This window comes from Parasteatoda tepidariorum, chromosome 9 (genome assembly GCF_982258835.1).
Source record: "Parasteatoda tepidariorum strain Cologne lab strain chromosome 9, Ptep-v5.0, whole genome shotgun sequence".
Classification (NCBI taxonomy): domain Eukaryota; kingdom Metazoa; phylum Arthropoda; class Arachnida; order Araneae; family Theridiidae; genus Parasteatoda; species Parasteatoda tepidariorum.
In genome coordinates this window covers 80,026,276-80,044,893 of record NC_141763.1, presented here as the reverse complement: position 1 = coordinate 80,044,893, position 18,618 = coordinate 80,026,276, and the positions used below count along the sequence as shown (strand labels likewise).

The 18,618-nt window shown below is 28.9% G+C and overlaps 1 protein-coding gene and 1 long non-coding RNA gene across 4 annotated transcripts in view; both read right to left on the bottom strand.

Moving 5' to 3' along the window:
• The window catches only part of LOC107439823 (NPC intracellular cholesterol transporter 1), a 74,601-nt gene extending 57,953 nt beyond the window's left edge, over positions 1–16,648 (bottom strand). For all 3 annotated transcript variants that reach the window (XM_016052538.3, XM_016052540.3, XM_016052541.3), the window contains exon 1: positions 16,179–16,648. In XM_016052538.3, the coding sequence (XP_015908024.1) occupies positions 16,179–16,235 (57 nt within the window). In that variant the 5' untranslated portion in view covers positions 16,236–16,648. The remainder of the gene's footprint in view (positions 1–16,178) is intronic.
• LOC107439826 (uncharacterized) overlaps positions 1–18,618 on the bottom strand; it is a 471,331-nt gene that overhangs the window by 327,161 nt on the left and 125,552 nt on the right. The gene's annotated exons all lie outside the window — the stretch shown is intronic.

Genomic DNA, 18,618 nt, shown 5'->3' with positions numbered 1-18,618 from the left:
CTTTCAACTTATACTTTTTAAGAAAAGGAAATAATCTCGATTGTCAGGGATCGATCAAGACAAATTCAGGCCCAAGGCCCACGAAATTTTCCGGGCCCCTAACAAAATAATTTGAAATTAAATTTCTGAAGAGTAGTCCTAACAATAAAAAGAATCTATTGAACTGCATGATTCAAGAGAAACATTCTAAAAAATTTTGAAAGCAGACAATTTAAGATTATTTTTAAACCGATGGAGTAAAAATTGCACCAATTAAAATTCAGCTGTACTTTAGAATTTGCTAACAGCAATGTTTCCACGAGTTTGGTTTATCACAATATAAAGAAAATTTGAAATTTAAAAAAAAAATAATTTTGTGGACTTTTTACCAATTTTTGAGGCCCTCCAGAAAGTGTGGGCTCTAGGCCGTGCCTATTGGGCCTAGGTGATAATCAGGCCCTGTTGATTGTGCATTGCATCCGATCAAAATATGCAAAAATAAAAAACATTGTACAAAAAAAACACTATATAAAAAACATGAAAGGAATTTTTTGATAAAAGCGAGACCGATATTAGTAAGATTAAAAGCTGATGGATAAAGTAAGTTTTGAAATTTTATGGAAGACTCCATTTTGATTCCTAACGCGGATGGATGTCTTGGTTGTCATTAGTGGTCAGAAAAACCGCTTTTTTTTTGTAATCAACTGCATTTTTAACTATTTTTTTCCCCAAATGTAGTCACTATTTAATTAATTGAGACTAATTTTCCTCCAGGATACAATTTACCCTCAATGTTAGCATTTGAGAGTACGAATATGTTAAGAACGAATAGCTAATAATTTATTTTGGTATTTTTTAATTACAAAAAACAGTCTAATAGTTAAAATCTGTTAAATTGTTGGAATTATATTCAAGGTTGGCAAGTTTTTGACACATGACGGTTTTTACCGGTTTATACCATGGTTTTTACCGTCATGTCAAAAACCCATAGTTTTGGTAAAACTGTATTTTCATTTGAGTTTTTAACTGCTTATAATTAATTCATTTTTGGGCACTAAAGTTAGAAAAAAAGTTGTTAAAAGATATTTAAGAACAGATTCTTGCATTTTCCCAACATGATTATATCAAAACAATCTTGAAGCAGGGTTGGAGTTTTTGCCGGCAAAAAGGGGTTTTTGCCAGGACAGTGGCAAAAACCTGGTAAAAACCGGCAAAAACTGGTAAAAACCGGAAAAAACCAAAATATCTAAATTGCTGATTAAATATTATTACAAAATACTTGAAACAAATTTAAATCAATCATAAGGAATAATAATTTTGATACATTACATGAAAAATTTTTTTTCAACATATTAATAATTAATATAATGGTAATAATTTTTAAAAGATTGAAAGTTTGTGATCTCTTTTCATTTTAGAATCCTAAAATAAATGTTTTTTTACAAATAAATAAATATTATTATTTGCATATTATTATTATTTATTATAAAAAATTATTATTTGTACAATAATTAACTACACATATTGATAGATATTTTATGTTTTAAATTATAGTTATATTAATTTAAAATAAGTTCATTTCACTGGAAAAAAAAAGAATTATCACAAATTTTCCAATCAATAATGTTTTAAACTACTAAAATGATATATTATTACATTATCATTTAATTATGGAATAATAATTTTGTTAATTTTTTTGTAATTATTTATATTTATAGTATATATTTCAATTTTAGGAATAATTTTGTATCAGAAATGATTTTTTGTCCTCTCATCTTGGAAAATATAGGTTTTTGCCACTTTTTGCCAATTTGCTGGGCAAAAACCTATTTTTGCCAGGACGGTTTTTACCGGTATTTACCATGGTTTTTTCCACCTGTGGCAAAATCTTGCCAACCCTGATTTGAAGTATAAAATATTAGGATACTAAACAAAATTTTCAACATTTCCAAGCATCATTTTGTTTGGCATATTACATTACTGAAGAATGTCAAGTCATTCTTGACTTAGAGTTTGTTAGTAGTTACAAGTTTTGTTTAGCTTATTTCTAATATTTAAGAAATGCCAAATTTTAAATTCTTCTTTTTAGTTCTTGAATTTATTAATAGTTCCAAGCTTTTTTGTTTGCTTATTTCTAACAATTAGGAAGCTCAAAATTTTGAATCCTTTGCAAATCAAGCTATAATGATAAAAGTAAGAATCGCTATTTTCGATAAGTATATTACAATATTTCTATATGAATGTATATCCTTCTATAAGAATACATGTATATAGTTACAAAATCAATAGCAATTATTTACAGTATAAAGTCAATTATGTGAAAATAATATATTGTCCGCTATATGCCATAAATTAAAGAAAACGGTAGGTTTTTGACGGTTTTTACCGGTAAAAACACGGTTTTTACCACTGTCATGTCAAAAACCAGTTTTTGACGGCAAAAACCCAACCCTGATTATATTAGCATTAAAATATGAAATCCAGAAAAAAAAGTTCGAAAAAAAAAAGTTTCCTTCCATTCATATTCAAATATTTTTCAATAGATTTTGTATTCAGTGATGAATAATTGTTTCGCTCTTATTTAAATAAGTGCACATTTGAGGTATTATTGCTTGGGAGTGAGCCGTGTTAGGAAGATTATACCTTTAACGCAGAAAAAGACATTTGTGTTTTATGTTGTATTTCATAACCATAAATTATGAAAATGCTAAAGATAATATTTCTCACTTATCTTGACCTAAATAAATACAAAATCAGGAAAAAAGTATGTTTAATAAATATTCTACGTCAAAGAGATAAACTACGAAAAAAGGAACGACTACAGTAGTCCCGTTACTTGACTGAGCGCGTTAGTTCGCACAACTGGATATAATATAACTAACTAAGCCTTATTTTTTTAAGTAAATTTTAATTATATTATGTCATCATTTGTTCGGTATTATCTTTCCTAATAAATATGAAGTTGAAAAATGATAAACTTCATAATGTAGAAATTAAATTTCTTAATAAAAAAACATCCAAAATAATACGAAAGGAAAGTATTGTATTTTATGCTCCGATATACACGTTCAAATTGACTTAATAAAAAAATTTAATCAACTCTTGTTTCTCACTGTGATTAAATGTCTCTGATTTCAAATCTCCTATAAGGTCTATTAAAAGGTGACAAAGGTTTTGAAATTTTAAAAAACTCAACTTCGAAAAAATTTATTTTTATTTAATACTACATCATGTCAAAAATACTTTCCCTACGCTTTAAGTGATTAGGAGTGCGACTCTCGGAGATGAGAACGTTTGGAAATTCCTTGTATAAGGGATTTACCAACTGGAGCGAAAATAGAACAAAAGTTTCTCAAAACTCTATTTTTGTAGACCGCGGGAATATAAAAAACTGAAGCACCCATCGAATTGAAACTGCAAACTTCTTATAGATAGAATTAGCTAGTGATTGAGCGAAGGATTTTACTTTATAACCGTCGTTGAGCAGTCGATGTAATTTTAGGTTTACGAATACATACTAATGTTCAACTCCCTAGCCTTGTAATTTTGAACACAATCCAGAAGACAAGGGAACTCCTGGATCAAGTATTGAAGGAAATTTGTCTTCGTAGTAGACTTTTTGATAGAACTGACTTGCATTTATGTAACATGGAGAGGAAAATCTCGCACTGTTAGCCTGAAGACAAGGGGTCTCTAGCCCATTATCCGTCTACCATTGAGGATATTTTACGTCAGCAATGAGGTTGGTGCGAGCCGAATGCGGAATTCGTATCGACCAGCCATTGCTGAGATTCGAACCCGGTTCACCTCTTTGAAAGGCGAACTCGAATTCCCTGAGCTGTCACGACTCTGAACGAAGGATTCTTTTTCTTGTAGCACAATTTATTTTACATAATTTGAAGTTAATCGAAAACGTTTTTTTTCTTCTTTCTTTCTTTTTTTTCACAACGCCTCCTAAAATTTTAAAAGACTTATTTATCTTTTAAAACAGTGAAATTTTTAAAACTATTCCCTAACTGGAAAAAATGAACAGTTTTTCTAAAATATCTTAAGATGAGGAGGGGTGTAAGGTGTATGGAGTGATTTCTTCAAATTACATATTTGCAAGCCAAGTTTTAGCATTTGAGACTTCATGTAAGAAGTCAGGATGACGCTTAGTTTAAAAAATTAAGGGATTACTGGTTTAGGCCACCGATTCCTAATTCTTCTAAAGCTTCATTGAGTTAATAATTTGCGTCTAAGCGTTTTTGTTAAAAAAAATACTTATTGTTTCGCATCTATGATGAATAGGAATAAAATTTTATTTTGATGTTTTTTGAGAGAAAAAAAATTCTTCACGAACAAGCAATAATGTCTCGTAACAGATATTAGTTTTTTGACCAATTCCGGTCACTAAGTTCTAAAATAGCTCACAGCAAATCGACAATTGAACTTAATATTTATGAAATATAGAAAGCTAAACACATGTTTCCAGTTACATATTAAATCTACCGCAAAGATCTGTCCGTGAAAAAATTGGCCTCCTTTTACAGTATTGCAAAAGGTTCTTTAATATAAGAAAGTTATAGAGCATTTACTCTTTAACTCAATGGTAATGTTCTAACATAAAGAGACACAGCATACATGGAACAAAAGAGCATGAGCATACTTGTAACAAAAATATCCGACAGAACTAAGCAGTACATCTGATATACACATGTAAGGGTAAATGTCCTACCACCTTTTTTTTTTAAATAAAAAACAAAAGTACACTTTGCATTCTTGAATATTAAGGTGTGTTCTTTCGCAGACAGAATTTTCCGGTAAATCTTATATTTTACAGATAACGCTGCAACGAACTAACAATGTTTATTCTATAATTAGTTGCAATAAATTCTATTTTCTTGAATAGAACATTCACTATGTGAATTAAAAAAGAAAGTCTACAACCCTACCGTTACGACCGCCGTAATTAGTCTGCATCCAAGCGATACTCTGTGTGTACGAACGCCGTAATTAGTCTGCATGCAAGCGATACTCTGTGTGTACGAGCGCCGTAATTAGTCTGCATCCAAGCGATACTCAGTGTGTACGAGCGCCGTAATTAGTCTGCATCCAAGCGATACTCAGTGTGTACGAGCGCCGTAATTAGTCTACATCCAAGCGATACTGTGTGTACGAGCTCCGTATTTAGCTGGTGCTCATACACACAGCGCAGTAGTTAGTCTGCCTTTTTTTTGATTAAATTATTATACCGAATTTATTAAGAATTTTTTTGAATCATCCTAAATTGCATTTTTATTTATATAATGCTTGCGAAATCTCCAAATATATTGTTATATAACATTTAAATAAGAAAATCCGAACATCAACTTGCCAACATGCACAGAATCACTTCAGCGGAGCGGACTGCCATAACGAAACGGTAAAAAACGAGAAACATAAAATATTTAACTTGCTAAAGAAAATTTAAAATTTCTAATATATTTTGTTAATTAAGTAACTGAATAAAGAAATTAAAATAACAGTTCCTTAAAATCGAAATTTTATTCAAGACCCTCGAGTTTAAGTGTCCCTTTGAGCCCCATGCTTCCAGTCCGGCCCTGCAGCAAGACATTGAAAACCCCTGATCTATCTTAAATACCGTTCTGTACGAGCATAAACAAAGACTTTATAAAAGTAAAATAAATAAGATAAGAAGAAAGGAATATGTTTCAAAGGACACGGGTTCATAACTCTACATTTTGAGTGACATTGAAATTCAGGTAGTCGCCACTTTAATTTACAACACTTACACGTGAAAGACAAAAGTTAGCATTGAGAGAGACAAGATGCATTCAGTATTTTCAAGACTTTCGGAAAACAATTTCTTTTATCATTTTTCTAAGGAGAAAATCAGGTGCATATATAGTAAGAATGCAATAGGTAATTGAACCGCAAAACTATTACAAAAAAGTGTAAGTCTCAACTATTTTTTTAAAAGTCAATTTAATTCATAGTGAAGGGGGGGGGGAAATGTTGCAGGATAAATGTTTGACCTTAAGGTCCAATTTTTATGCAAGACGCTGGATCGGGAACCTTTTTTTTTTCAATGTTATTTTCATTATTCACATTCTTGCTACAGAAATTCAACAAATCTTATTTAAAAACAAAAAATAAAAAAATCATATGGCAGTGCTTTTATTTTCTTTCTTTCGTTAATTTTTTTTTTTTTTGAAAAAGCCATATTTTTTTTTAGGATCCACATCTACACTGATACCAAAAAAAAAAAAAAAAAAAAAAAAAAAAATGCGCGTCTTGCGAATTTGAGTAAACTAAGAATTGATAAGAAAAATAACTATAATTTTCGATGTAAAATAAGGACCAATTCTTTTTTCATATCAAATATATATTGAATGAAATGCTAATACAGTACAGAACCCGTTATCCGGAAATCAGTAAACCGGAAAACCAAAAAACCGGAACGAAATTCGATAAATTTTCCCGCCATTTTTTTTTTTTTTTTTTTTTTAGGGATTTTAGGATTTTTCTTTCTTTTTTGAAAGATGTTTACCTTACCATCATTTTGGAAATAATCATTAGCCTATTACTTCGTTTTTTCAAGATTATTTCCACATATATTTTTTTTTTAGTTGGGTTTAACAATAAAAAACGGCTTTTTGTAGCGATTCAGAAAACCGAAAAAAGCAGTTATCCGGAATAGCGATGGTCTCGGATAATCGGTTCCCTACTATATATTCAATGAAAGATAGGTTTGGAATTCCCCCCTTTTTTTCTAAATTATTTATTCTATTCCTTCTGTATCGTTTAATATTTCTTTGTTTCGGTAACGAGTTTCATTGAATAACTAGCTGAATAAACACGTTCTTCTTTCTGGATGGAAAAAAAAGTAAATGCTCAATAAATTAGCATTAATCAACAAAACGAAATCATGCGCAAAACTGAAAGACGCCAATTCTATTAGGATAAAACAATTCCATTTTTTTAATTTGCTGCCCTTCTCGGTGTGTGGCTTTATGTTATCAGATTAAGTAAAACATGTTTTAAGAAGTTCTTCCCTTCAAAATTAAGATTAATCATATTCAATATCATTTGGAATAACGCTATTGCTCAAGGTCAACTTCTCACTGTCAATAATTACTTCAACTTTTTTCCTGTACACCCTCTCAGTGAAACTTAAAAACATATTTCCACAGAGGTATCTTGTTACTAACCAAAGTATATTTAGTATTAATTAAAAAATATCAATTAACATAGTAATAGCAGTAGAACCTATTACTAAAATTAATTCAGCATCATTAACGTCAATAATAAGGGGATTTTGCATTGTTTTCCTAGATCAGTATTTCCCAAACTTATGACTTTTGTGTACCCTTTCTAAATTTTTCGTAAAGCTGTGTACCACTAATAAAAAAAATGAATGTATTTTTTACTATAAAAAAATTGCACAAAAGTTAAAAATCGCAACTGGCTGTTGACACCACTAACTATTTACTGTTAACTCGGCAAAAAATAGCCAATAGAAAAATACGAAATCGTACATTTTCATTTTTCATGGCTAGATTTGTTTTTAAATAAAATTTTTTGTAATTTTTGCCTGTTGCAAGATATTTCGCATAAGAACGCGCACCCTCGCTAAACTGTTCCCGGGAAACACTGTCCTAGATGAAAAAGTGCCTTTTCTCCATTAATTAAGCAACATTGCCGTCAAGAACAATATATATATTAATGTAAACATTCATAATCTTCTTCACTCTAAATCGGAGCTTAGGGCTTCGATCATAGCTTTCCATCTCACTTTATTAGTGGCCAGATATTTTGCCTCTCTTCATGTCTTTCCTAATGTTTTCAACTCGCTTACAAGCGTCCTGCGTATTTTTAGGTCTTCCTCTTTTTTTTATTCCCCTGAGGGTTCCAATCAAAAAAAAAAAAATTTACTTAAATTTTTTTAGGTTTACGTAGAGCATGATCAATCCATTTCCATTTACTTTTTTTTAATTTTCAGATCAATCGGTTTTTGTTTTGCGTTTGCAAGGATTCATGCATTACAAATTTTACGGAAGCACTTGATACGCAATATTCTTTTTAAATATTTGTTAATAAAATTTTAGTGTATAACTTTGCCTTTTTACAATTTGTACCTATTACCCAAATTAATTAATTGTAATTCTCGAAAATAATTAGTAACCACACCAATATTTTTCTAACCATTTTTGGCGAACGAACGCCAGTAATGGTTATGTTGAAATGTAAAGCGAAAGCGACTACACTGTGCCAAATATACAAGTTTTTCCTTAAGTAAGGAACGAAATCAATCACCAGTTTTCAGTAAATCTGGAGCAAAAATTAAACAACGCGAGATTACTGAAGTGCGAAACTCGTGTTTATAGTTCGTTCACCAGGAGTTGACACTTGGCCCCACCTCCTCATGCGCAGAGTTCATCCCCGCGCTTGAAACAGAGACAACCCTTACTGAGAGCCAAGCGTTAACAGTGAATTCTTTTTCGGCCACTTACTTCGCTTTGTCATCTGCTATTATACCTATTGTCACTCCAGCTAATTAAATATATTTTAAATTTAAAAATTGCTGTTTTCTAAGTAAAATGTCTCAAAAAGGTCAAACTATTCACTCAAAAGGGAAAAATATCATCAAATTTATGAAATATTTTATGTTAAAAAAATGCACGTAAAGATTGCGAAATAAATATTTCTGTCATACGATCGCCAACTAGTAACCTTATTCAGGATTGTTCGCATCCTTCTCCCAAAAATAGCGAAACAGTATCATCGGATACCACGCGATGAAGGCGGAGCCCAGTGGTAACTTCTGCGGAACAAACGAAACTAGAAAATCGAATATTAAGAGAACGAGAGTACATCAAACGGGGAAAAGAAAAGACCTTACTCTAAGAAAACTCTCATTTCTATTGATCAGATTTTCAAGAACTAAGATCTTAATTTGATGGCTTGAACGAGTGACGTTAAATGTGCTAATTAATTTGTTCAATAACTAATTCAGTTACAGAATCAATCACTAAAAACAACCTTGCTCTGAATGAAAACTCATTTTTTTCGGGGGATTTGAAATATTTACTATCAAAATATGCGGGCAATCAGAAAATGAGGTTCTAATATTTGTAGGCAGTTACTGATTTAGACGCTTATTAAGTTTTTGCATATTTCGTCGTATCTCGAGAAAAGCTAATAGAAAAAAAAAAATTCCATACTATTATAAAATTCGTTTACCTAAAGATGTAAAAAATAATTTTCCATAATTATTCATTATTTTAATTAAAGATAGTCGAAAAAATTTTGAATTCCAAGGTGCACAAATTTTTATACCATTTTAAACTAGTATATAATTTCAGATGACAAATACAAAATTTAAATATTCATCAGAACTGAACATTCTTTAAACACTTACCTTAGAAATGTAAAAAATTACTTTTTGAATTCTCGAATAGTTCTTGAGTTATGAGAGTAAGAACGAAAATGTCTTAAAACAACGGCTGCTACAGTATGTTTTTTTTTTTTTAATAAAAAATATTGAGAAATCAATTGAACTTTCTGAATAAATTAAAAAATGCATATCTTGAGCATTTTCTTGTCATCTCATGTCAATTATACATAATTATCATACCAGCCATAATATCATAATATTCATCATGAAATTTTTATCAAAATGCATCTACCAAATTCAATGAGGAAACCCAATCTTACATTCGTTTCAAGGTCTGATTATCATCATTACATTTAATTTTTTTTTATTGAAATGTTTTCAAAAAAGGAATGCACATGAACCATTTGTTTATTCTACTAAGAAAAATTCTTTTCACAGACTTGGTTTATACCTATTCGTCTTGGAGATAGCGCTAAGAAAAAGTAAATTTAATATTGAATATATAACGCTGTTGCGATGGTCTGTCCGCCGTTGTGGGATTAATTGCAAAAGTTTTAATATTGAGAAATATTTCAATTAATAAGTTATAGGATCCTTATCAGAAAAATCTGAGTGAAAAAAAAAAGATTACAATTAAAAAAGGCAATACAATTTAACACTTTTGTGCAATATGGTGAGAACGGCTAAGTAACAAAAAGTATTTTAATTTAGCTTAAAATATATCTCCGAAACGTGAACTATAGGTTGTCTAAAGTAAGAACTCTCCTAGCCATTCGGTTGGATCCGTGGTGGTGACTATGGTAACGAGGTATAACTAGTTCAAGTAGGGGTGTGGAGTCATTCTCTTTTCTTCAGTCTACTGTGTTAGCCCTAGAGTGAAGAAAAGTTACCCTCCCTGAAATGCGCTATTTTTTTTCTCACAGCAGCAGACGGCCTCAGATTTTGTGGCTGGGAGAGTTCTTACCGTAGACAAACTATACATTAGAATGGCAGGTATTGTTTGACACTGCTTCTGGAACTGTATGGATATAAATTATATACATCATAACTATCTAACATTTAAAAAAATTTACGTGTACAATAATTTTGCTGAAAAATAATAAATACCTTCATTATGAAAGAAATTCAACAGAAGAAATGGAAGATCGGATGGAATTTGATACAAAACTATTGCTTCTCTATTTCTTCGATAAAAAAAACTCTAAAAATAACTTTAAGTCTAAAAATAAATAAATAAGAAACAAAAATAGTGGCTAACTTATAGATTGGTGTGAATTGAATAATTTGTGAAAATGCTCATACTGTAGGTAAACACTATTATAGTTTATCCTTATCTGACAAATTTAAACAATCTAAGAACTTTTCCTAAATATTAATCTCCCCATTTTTTGAAACACTTAAAAGAACAGACTTTTCAAGTCTAAATGGGCACCAATGACCATGAATGGAAATTGTATTATGTTATATTTGACAAGCATTTAAAAGAAAATTTTTTCATTCTTTACAAATATTATAGTAAATTTGTAAACCAAATATTTGCGCACCTAAGTCAATTGATAAAAAATTATTAAATTAATGTAATTTCTAAAGAGCGCAATAATTTTTATTACATGCATTGTAATCTATTATTGTATCTAATTATTATAAGTAGTTTGAAAAGGAAATGTTAGCATAAATGCTTTCACACACTAATTTTAGACCTGGACATTTAAAGTATAATAAAAAAATTAACATTAAACGAGCAATTGATAAGTAACAAGGGAATCACAAAGAATTTGTGTACTTAATACTTCCTAGCAGAAGATAGTATGTGAAACACTTTTCTTTTCTTCTCCTTCAATTTTTCTTATTTTAATATGTGACTTCAGAGTTACATTATTATGGTAAAACCATCACTAATTTCATATTTTGTGTGAGTTTAGTAATAAAAATCTAAGGAGTTTTAAATAAGAATTATTTCTGAAAAATGTATATTATCTCCATATCACGATATCCAGAACAAGGAAGAAAGTACTATTTAGAAATAAAATGCATTTTTATTAGCAAGTAAAATTTTCAAATTTGTGTAATGTTTGTAATTTTCAAATGTTTTAAAGATAAGTAATACATTTAAAAGAGAAAATAAATGACAGAATTAGAAATAATAAAAATTTCTTGCTAAAATTTATTAAGTTAAAATCTTTAATTAATACAAATTTTTTTCCAAGCAAAGTGTAGCCAATAATTAATTCAGCTAATTGATTTTGATTAAAAGCAAGCTTAGCAATATTTTAAAAGCAGCTATATATTGTTCAAAAATTGTAACAGAAAAACTGATAAAATCCTCTTCATTCTATTTAAAAAGGAAAAACTGAACAGATTTTACTCCTTTTTAAAACATTTCTGCATTTATTACTATGTAATCACTAGTACTTTCTTATAAGATAATTCAACAATAAAAGTAAGTATGAATATTAAGTTGAGTTCATTATTATCAAAGAACATTAGTGTCTGTTGAAGGATTTAAATTCTTGAAGCAGATGCTAAGCAAGAATTATGAATTGAAAATTAACCTTTTATCTTTCCTTTTAAGTAGAAGGAAAATCATAAAAATATGACTTTCATTAATTAAAAAAATAAAGCTTAAAATAGAGGTAATTTTTTTTATTAAAAAAATAATACCTTTTTAGCATCAATTATTATATGTGTGTATACATTAAAGAAGCACAATCTTTATTTACAAATATATATAGCAAACCAAATAAAAAGGTAATTGTAAAAATGTAAGGTTCTAGATCCTAATTGAACATAACACTTTTACAATTACAGTTTTATTGCAGAAAAAAATAATAGAATAACTAGCTTTCCGAAACCGTATTTTTTTTCCAGGGCACATATTTTTTTCTAAATGATTAAAATTGTTTAGGGACCAAATCATTATTTTTGGGAGCCAGTTTTGGCCTGTAGGACATAGATAGAATTTTTCTACATTATATCGATTTAAACATTGAAATAACATATTATGTTAATAATCAGCATGCGTAGCAGGAATAGGGAACTTTCTGATATGTCCTACCTTGTAGCAAAAGAGAGGAATAAGGCTCAAAATTTTAAACATAATGCGGAAATTTTTTTCAAAACAATTTCAATTGTGAATTACAAATTTCCATGCAAGCAATTATGAAAGGAATAGAAATTGATCTAAAGGATGTAGCAGTTTCCATCCCAATGCTCTCACCAGTAGGTTCAAAAGAATCAGAGCAACACAGCTATCAACCCTCAACAGTACATTAACACTGCTCATTAATTAGAATTATTCACACGTTTCTTTATTATTTTTTTAACAAATGCATTCAAATTAAGGTGTTCTTTTACTTAATAATCTCATTGTAGTCATAGCTTGTTAAAGGGCTTCTATTCATTTCCTTACAACTTTTATTTATTTTTTGAGGGGGAGGGCGTATATTAGTGAAATTTTTAGTGATTTTAAATTTTGCTCCTTTTTTTAAATATCTTTTATTTACAAATGCATCTTTAAACACTTATTTTCTTATTATTTGCAAATTTCAATGTAAAAAAAATCTTTTAGGTTGTTGATCAATCAATCTTTTTTTAGTTCTTATAAATTTCTTTTAACAAAATTTATACACCGAGATTGTCTTACCCTTAATTACTTTTTAAAGGCTTAAAAAAATTTTCTGCTGTTTTGATAATGAGTGAGAATTACTTTGTGAGATATACATATAAAATAGTACTAGGGGGCAATTTAAATATTGAGGATCAAATTCAGTTTACATATTGTGAATTTTTATAAATTTTAAAGTTGCCAAATGCGTGGCCTTTCAAAACAAAAATTAGAGCTGTGATGAAGCACCCTGCCCTTTTTTTATTACTAGGGATGACTCAGGGGGTAGGAATTGCCTAATGCTTCAAAAAATTACTCATTTTAAGAGAAGATTTAATACAAAATTGTGGGTGCTTGTTAAATTATGCTATTTAATATATATATATATGTATACCAGGGGTCTGTTAAGAAGAACGGACCCTTCACAAAATAATTTAACTTAAAAAACGGACGCTTCACAGAATAATTTATCTTTTAATCGGACCCTTCACAAATTTATTTATCTTCATTATGGTCTTGTTAATCGAATAAACCCTTCCCAGGTGGGGGGAAAGAAAGATAGGTGTAAACGAACTAAGTTTTATCTTCCTTTATTCATTCGAAATGAATATTCTGCTTTCAGCAGTATAGGCTAAATACCAAATATTTGTATGTTGCATCTCTAATTTAGTACCAGCAATTGCTGATTATTTTTTAAAATTTAATTTTTTTTAATTATAATTTTACAGTATTGAGAAGAATGTGACTTAACGTTTATTTTATATTCACAAATTACGAGTAATTTTTTCACAATTTTACAAAAACGGACCTTTCACAAAATGCCTGGACAGACCCCTATATTTGTGTTAATATAATAAGATTTTTATATTTATGTGACTTGCAATTTATTACTTTATGCAATTTTTTTAAAAAAAAACTGAATGGAAATGAATGAACATTGTTTTTTATTTGTGCACTGTACGCCAACACCTTAACTACCTCTGATTCAGTGGGTAGATTTTAACAGGCGATCTTAGTGGTTTTGTGAGTCTAACCTTAAATATAGGTTTTGTGAGTCTAACCTTAAATATAGATATTTAAGGTTAGACTCACAAAACCACCAAGATCGCCTGTTAAAATCTACCCACTGAATCAGAGGTAGTTAAGGTGTTGGCGTACAGTGCACAAATAAAAAACAACATTCATTCATTTCCATTCAGTTTTTTAAAAAAATTGCATAAAGTAATAAACTGTAATTAAATTGTACAGATATTTAAAATAACAAAATCAGACACAAAAATGTGCTTTTCCTTTTGGCTGATTTGAATTCTTTGACTCTTATAATAAGGGGAAGGAAAATCTACAGTCTAGAAAATATAGTCCTATAATTTGGTCATCACAGTAATCAAAAATTTGGAACTTTCAATTTAATAAAGAGAATCAAAGAGTTTTTTCAGACAATTATAAAATTGTTTATCCAAAAATAGTTCCTTGTAAAAAAATTATTTTTTACACCTTTTTAATTCACTAATGGTTAAAAGAATATTGCACTGTACCTAAGGTATTTTTACAATAATTTAAACTATAAAATTTTAAAAATCCAAACTTTGAAAGAAATCAGTAGAATAGGTAGCTTTTAAGCTGTAGAAAATTACAAACATTACAATGTCGAAACTTAACTGTCTGAAAATGAAAAACACTACTACTTTAAACTTAAAAACTGTCTAAAAATTAAAAACATTACTACAAAAACTGTCTGAAAATTAAAAACACTACCACTCTAAACTTAAAAACACTACTATGTCGAAATATGCAAGAAGTGAAATTAACATTAGGAAGTCTAAACATTCGACAGCTCAAGGGCCTAAATTATTGCAGCATATTTTGAAAGCCAAAAATTACAATTTGCTGTAAAAAATTTATGTTTAAATAGAGAAAGCGTGGTTTTGTGACTGATATTTAACTTGTCAGCACAAATTGATTAGCTTTTATTAAAGGTTGGGCTCTCAAACCATCACTGTCCTTGAAAGTAGAAAATAATATGTTTCTTATATTTTTTAATGCACTAAAACATACAGCGAGGATAACAGATACACTAAAAATACCTTTCATCATGTATTTTAGAGGTTTGATCATACAAATATTATGGAGAACCAGGTGACGAGAGGGGTTTTAAGTTAATAAGATTAAAAGATATCCTTAATTTTAATCTACAAATAATCTTTTAATACATCTAGTAGCTTTAAACTTAAAAGTAAGAGATTGTTTTAAAAAAATATTAGTTTTTTTTTAACTTAATATTTATTGTAAAAATATTGTAAAAGATGTTTACTCAACTATCATTTATCACAACCCCTTCCTACAAAAACATAATATCCTTTAATTGAAATTTCGTTTATTGGAATTATTGCGGAAGTTCATAGACAGTTTAAAACACAGCTCTAAGCTATCAGAAATATTTTAAAGAAATTTTCTTAATCTAAGTAAATGTCAGCTATTCTTTAAATCTATAAATAGAGAATGAATATCATAATTTAAAGAAAATAAAAATTTTTAAATTATTTTCTCATAAATGAAAAGATAATTTACATGGAATTTTTCATCCTAAAGTAAAATTGTATTTTCAAAGGGGCAAATATGGCTTCAGAGTCAAATTCCATTCAGCAAATTACTTATAAGAATATATTCTTTATACTTAATAAATTGATGAAATGTAAACAAATAAAAAAAAAGTTATGAATGAAACTGAATTCTGTTTTAGTCTCGTCTTTGATCTATTTAATCACAAAGTAAACAAAATGCCAACGATCACAACTGTAGATAAAAATACAAAACTGATCATAAAGGAAAAAAAAAATTAAGATAACAGATAGATGATAGGGTTATGATGGGTATCAAAAACCTGTCATATCTGACACATAATGAACGAGCGTTGGTAAACATTATGTCGGTAAACCAAAAATATCAAATTGAAAACTTTATTAACACTTTATAATATTATTTATTATTATCAAGAAGAAACATAGTAAAATTATAGTTTGAAGAAATTTATTAGCGCCCAGTGCTTAATGTTTTGAAATATTTAGACCGCGCCCAAGGTCCAATCGATTGAGAATAACATCAAAATAAACAAGTTATGCATGTTTAAAGAGAAAAAAAACATAGAAAATGTAAATTAAAAACAAAAACAAAGTAACGTCTATTTAACTATTTACAGGATTAAATAAAATGACTCACCTCATTTACACAGTTCAGTGACAGAAAAATTAGGACTAATCCAATTGTTGGTATCATGTTTTCTTAATTTGTTGGTTGTTACACTTATAGATACATATATACAAGAGGAACTTTTTCACAATGGTAAAATCACAGAGATTTTCACTCGGTAAGATTAGTAATCAAACAAATATTTTATGAGAATGACGTCAACGCCTGTATATGGAAATACTGAATCCTAGGATCGTAGTTGAAGAGGCTATGCTGCTCTGAAAAGGGGAATAAATCCTAGGATGGGTGACAACAGGACTGTAGAATCATAATATCATTCACTAGGGGAAAAACAAAACAAAGAAATAAATATTCTTCTAAGAAATAGTAAAATTCACTTCAAAATCTACCTTCCCCCAAAGCACCATCACATATCTAGCTCTGCGCGAATAACAGCGAGAGCAGACATTCTCTCACTTGCAACATGACAGCATAAGGTCAGATGACGTAGATGGCGAGAATCCTCATGATTGGTTGAAAAATTGCATGATATTAATTATTCTTGCTTCTCTCACGGGAGGGCTTTTTTAAGGGAAGGAATGATAAAAAATATTATACAGATCTTGTTTTTTTCTTAGTCATAATATAGAAAAAAAAATAATTGAAAATTAATTGAATGTTAAAATTTTGATAGATAGTTTAAAAATATATTTTTTAGAATAATTTTTAACTATTAGAGATTTTCAAATCCTTCATAGAACTTTTTTTCAGCGCTTTTATTTCTTTTATGGGAAACCAGGAACCCAGAGTAATGAATTCTGTTTCAATATCTGATTAGCAAGTAATTGTTTTAAATTAAATTATCAGTGTTCTAATATTTCATGGACGTAAAATTTGATTCCCATGGCTGATTTCTTTTTCATTTAATATTTATTCGTTCTTTTTTTTTTGTTTTTTTTTTTTTAAATCTATTTATTTATTTATTTATTATATTTTGTTTAAGAAAAAAATAGCGAAAGAATGATACATAATTTGTCTATAGTATTTATATGCTATTACAAATTTTCTGTAGAAATTGCTGTTGAACAACAATCGATAAATTGCTAGTGAGTAACAATTTATATCTAAACAGTTTTGGCAAAGAAAAAAAATCGCATTTCAATTTGCATTTTTGATATCGGGAATTTTATTTTATTATTGCCTACTTATATTTCTAAAAACATTTTATGTGAAAATAAATTGTATCTACTTATAAATTGTATCTACAACCAAAGTTATTGTTTAAAAAAAATTAAAAAAATTTTTAAAATTTGTTGAATAATAAGCATTTTTAATTATATGAAATTGAAAAAGTGTTTTAATTAATGTATCCTTGCACTTATTTATTCGTCCCAGCCTTGTACAAATACTTTTTTACAAAACTTGGTACATATGCTATGTTATACCAACGGTACATGAAATATAGATCTTAGTATTACAAATTAAAAAGTTTGTTTTTTAACGTACGTCTGTTATACCCTTAAGAGTTGAGAAAATAAATATTGCTTTGAATAATTTGCTTAAAAAATTAAATTTTTTAATTATGGTTAAGCAAAAACTTTAATTTGTACAATACTTACCCGGATTATAACTTAATTCTGCAATAGTTCCAGTTGGGGGGGGGGGGGAATCAGCAGTATTGGTGCGAAGATGCGATTTTTTCAACTCTATGTCATTAAATAGTGTTCAAAAAATGTTTCTATGTTGACCGTTTTTGAGGAAACTATTTTTCAAAGTTTTTTAACTTGCAACAAATTATAAAAATTAAAATGGAGTCGAAAAAAATGTTCCAACAACATGAATTTGAAATGTGTAACACGCATTTTTAAAAATTCTCAAACCTGTAGTTTCAGTGCTCAATAGTTAATTACAGTCTCAAATTTATTTTGATGAAAGTCAGCATTCTCGGTATTAAGCTCACGTTTTACTTTTAGGAAAGTTGCAAGAAGCCACTGTGTCACGAAAAAGTTATTTTAAATGTCTTCAAATTTTGTTATTGCAATCTGTAAGCTGAAAGCTAAGCAATTGTTTTCAGCGGTATGCTGAAGGTTAAAACGCATTAAATCATTAAAGGCTTTTAATGTAGGTGGCATACCAAGTAGTAGGTACAATAAAAATAAATTATAGTTCAAAAATTAATGGTAAGGGAGATTACGATTGAAAGTTAGTCATTTTAAACTGTTGTAGCAGCATGGTTTCAGGAGAGGCATTTCAATTGTTTAATTAATTATAATTAATTTCCTACCGTTTATGTCTAGTTTCCTACCTGTTAAAGAAGTTCAATGTTTTATTCCTCAACCATGAATGCAATTGTAAAGATAAACATCAGTATATATTACATTCAATGATGAAAACTAGTAAACTGATATTTCTTCGCGACGCTACTTTGTGGTTAATTTATTTATAGTAAAAAAAAATTCTTCTTTATCTT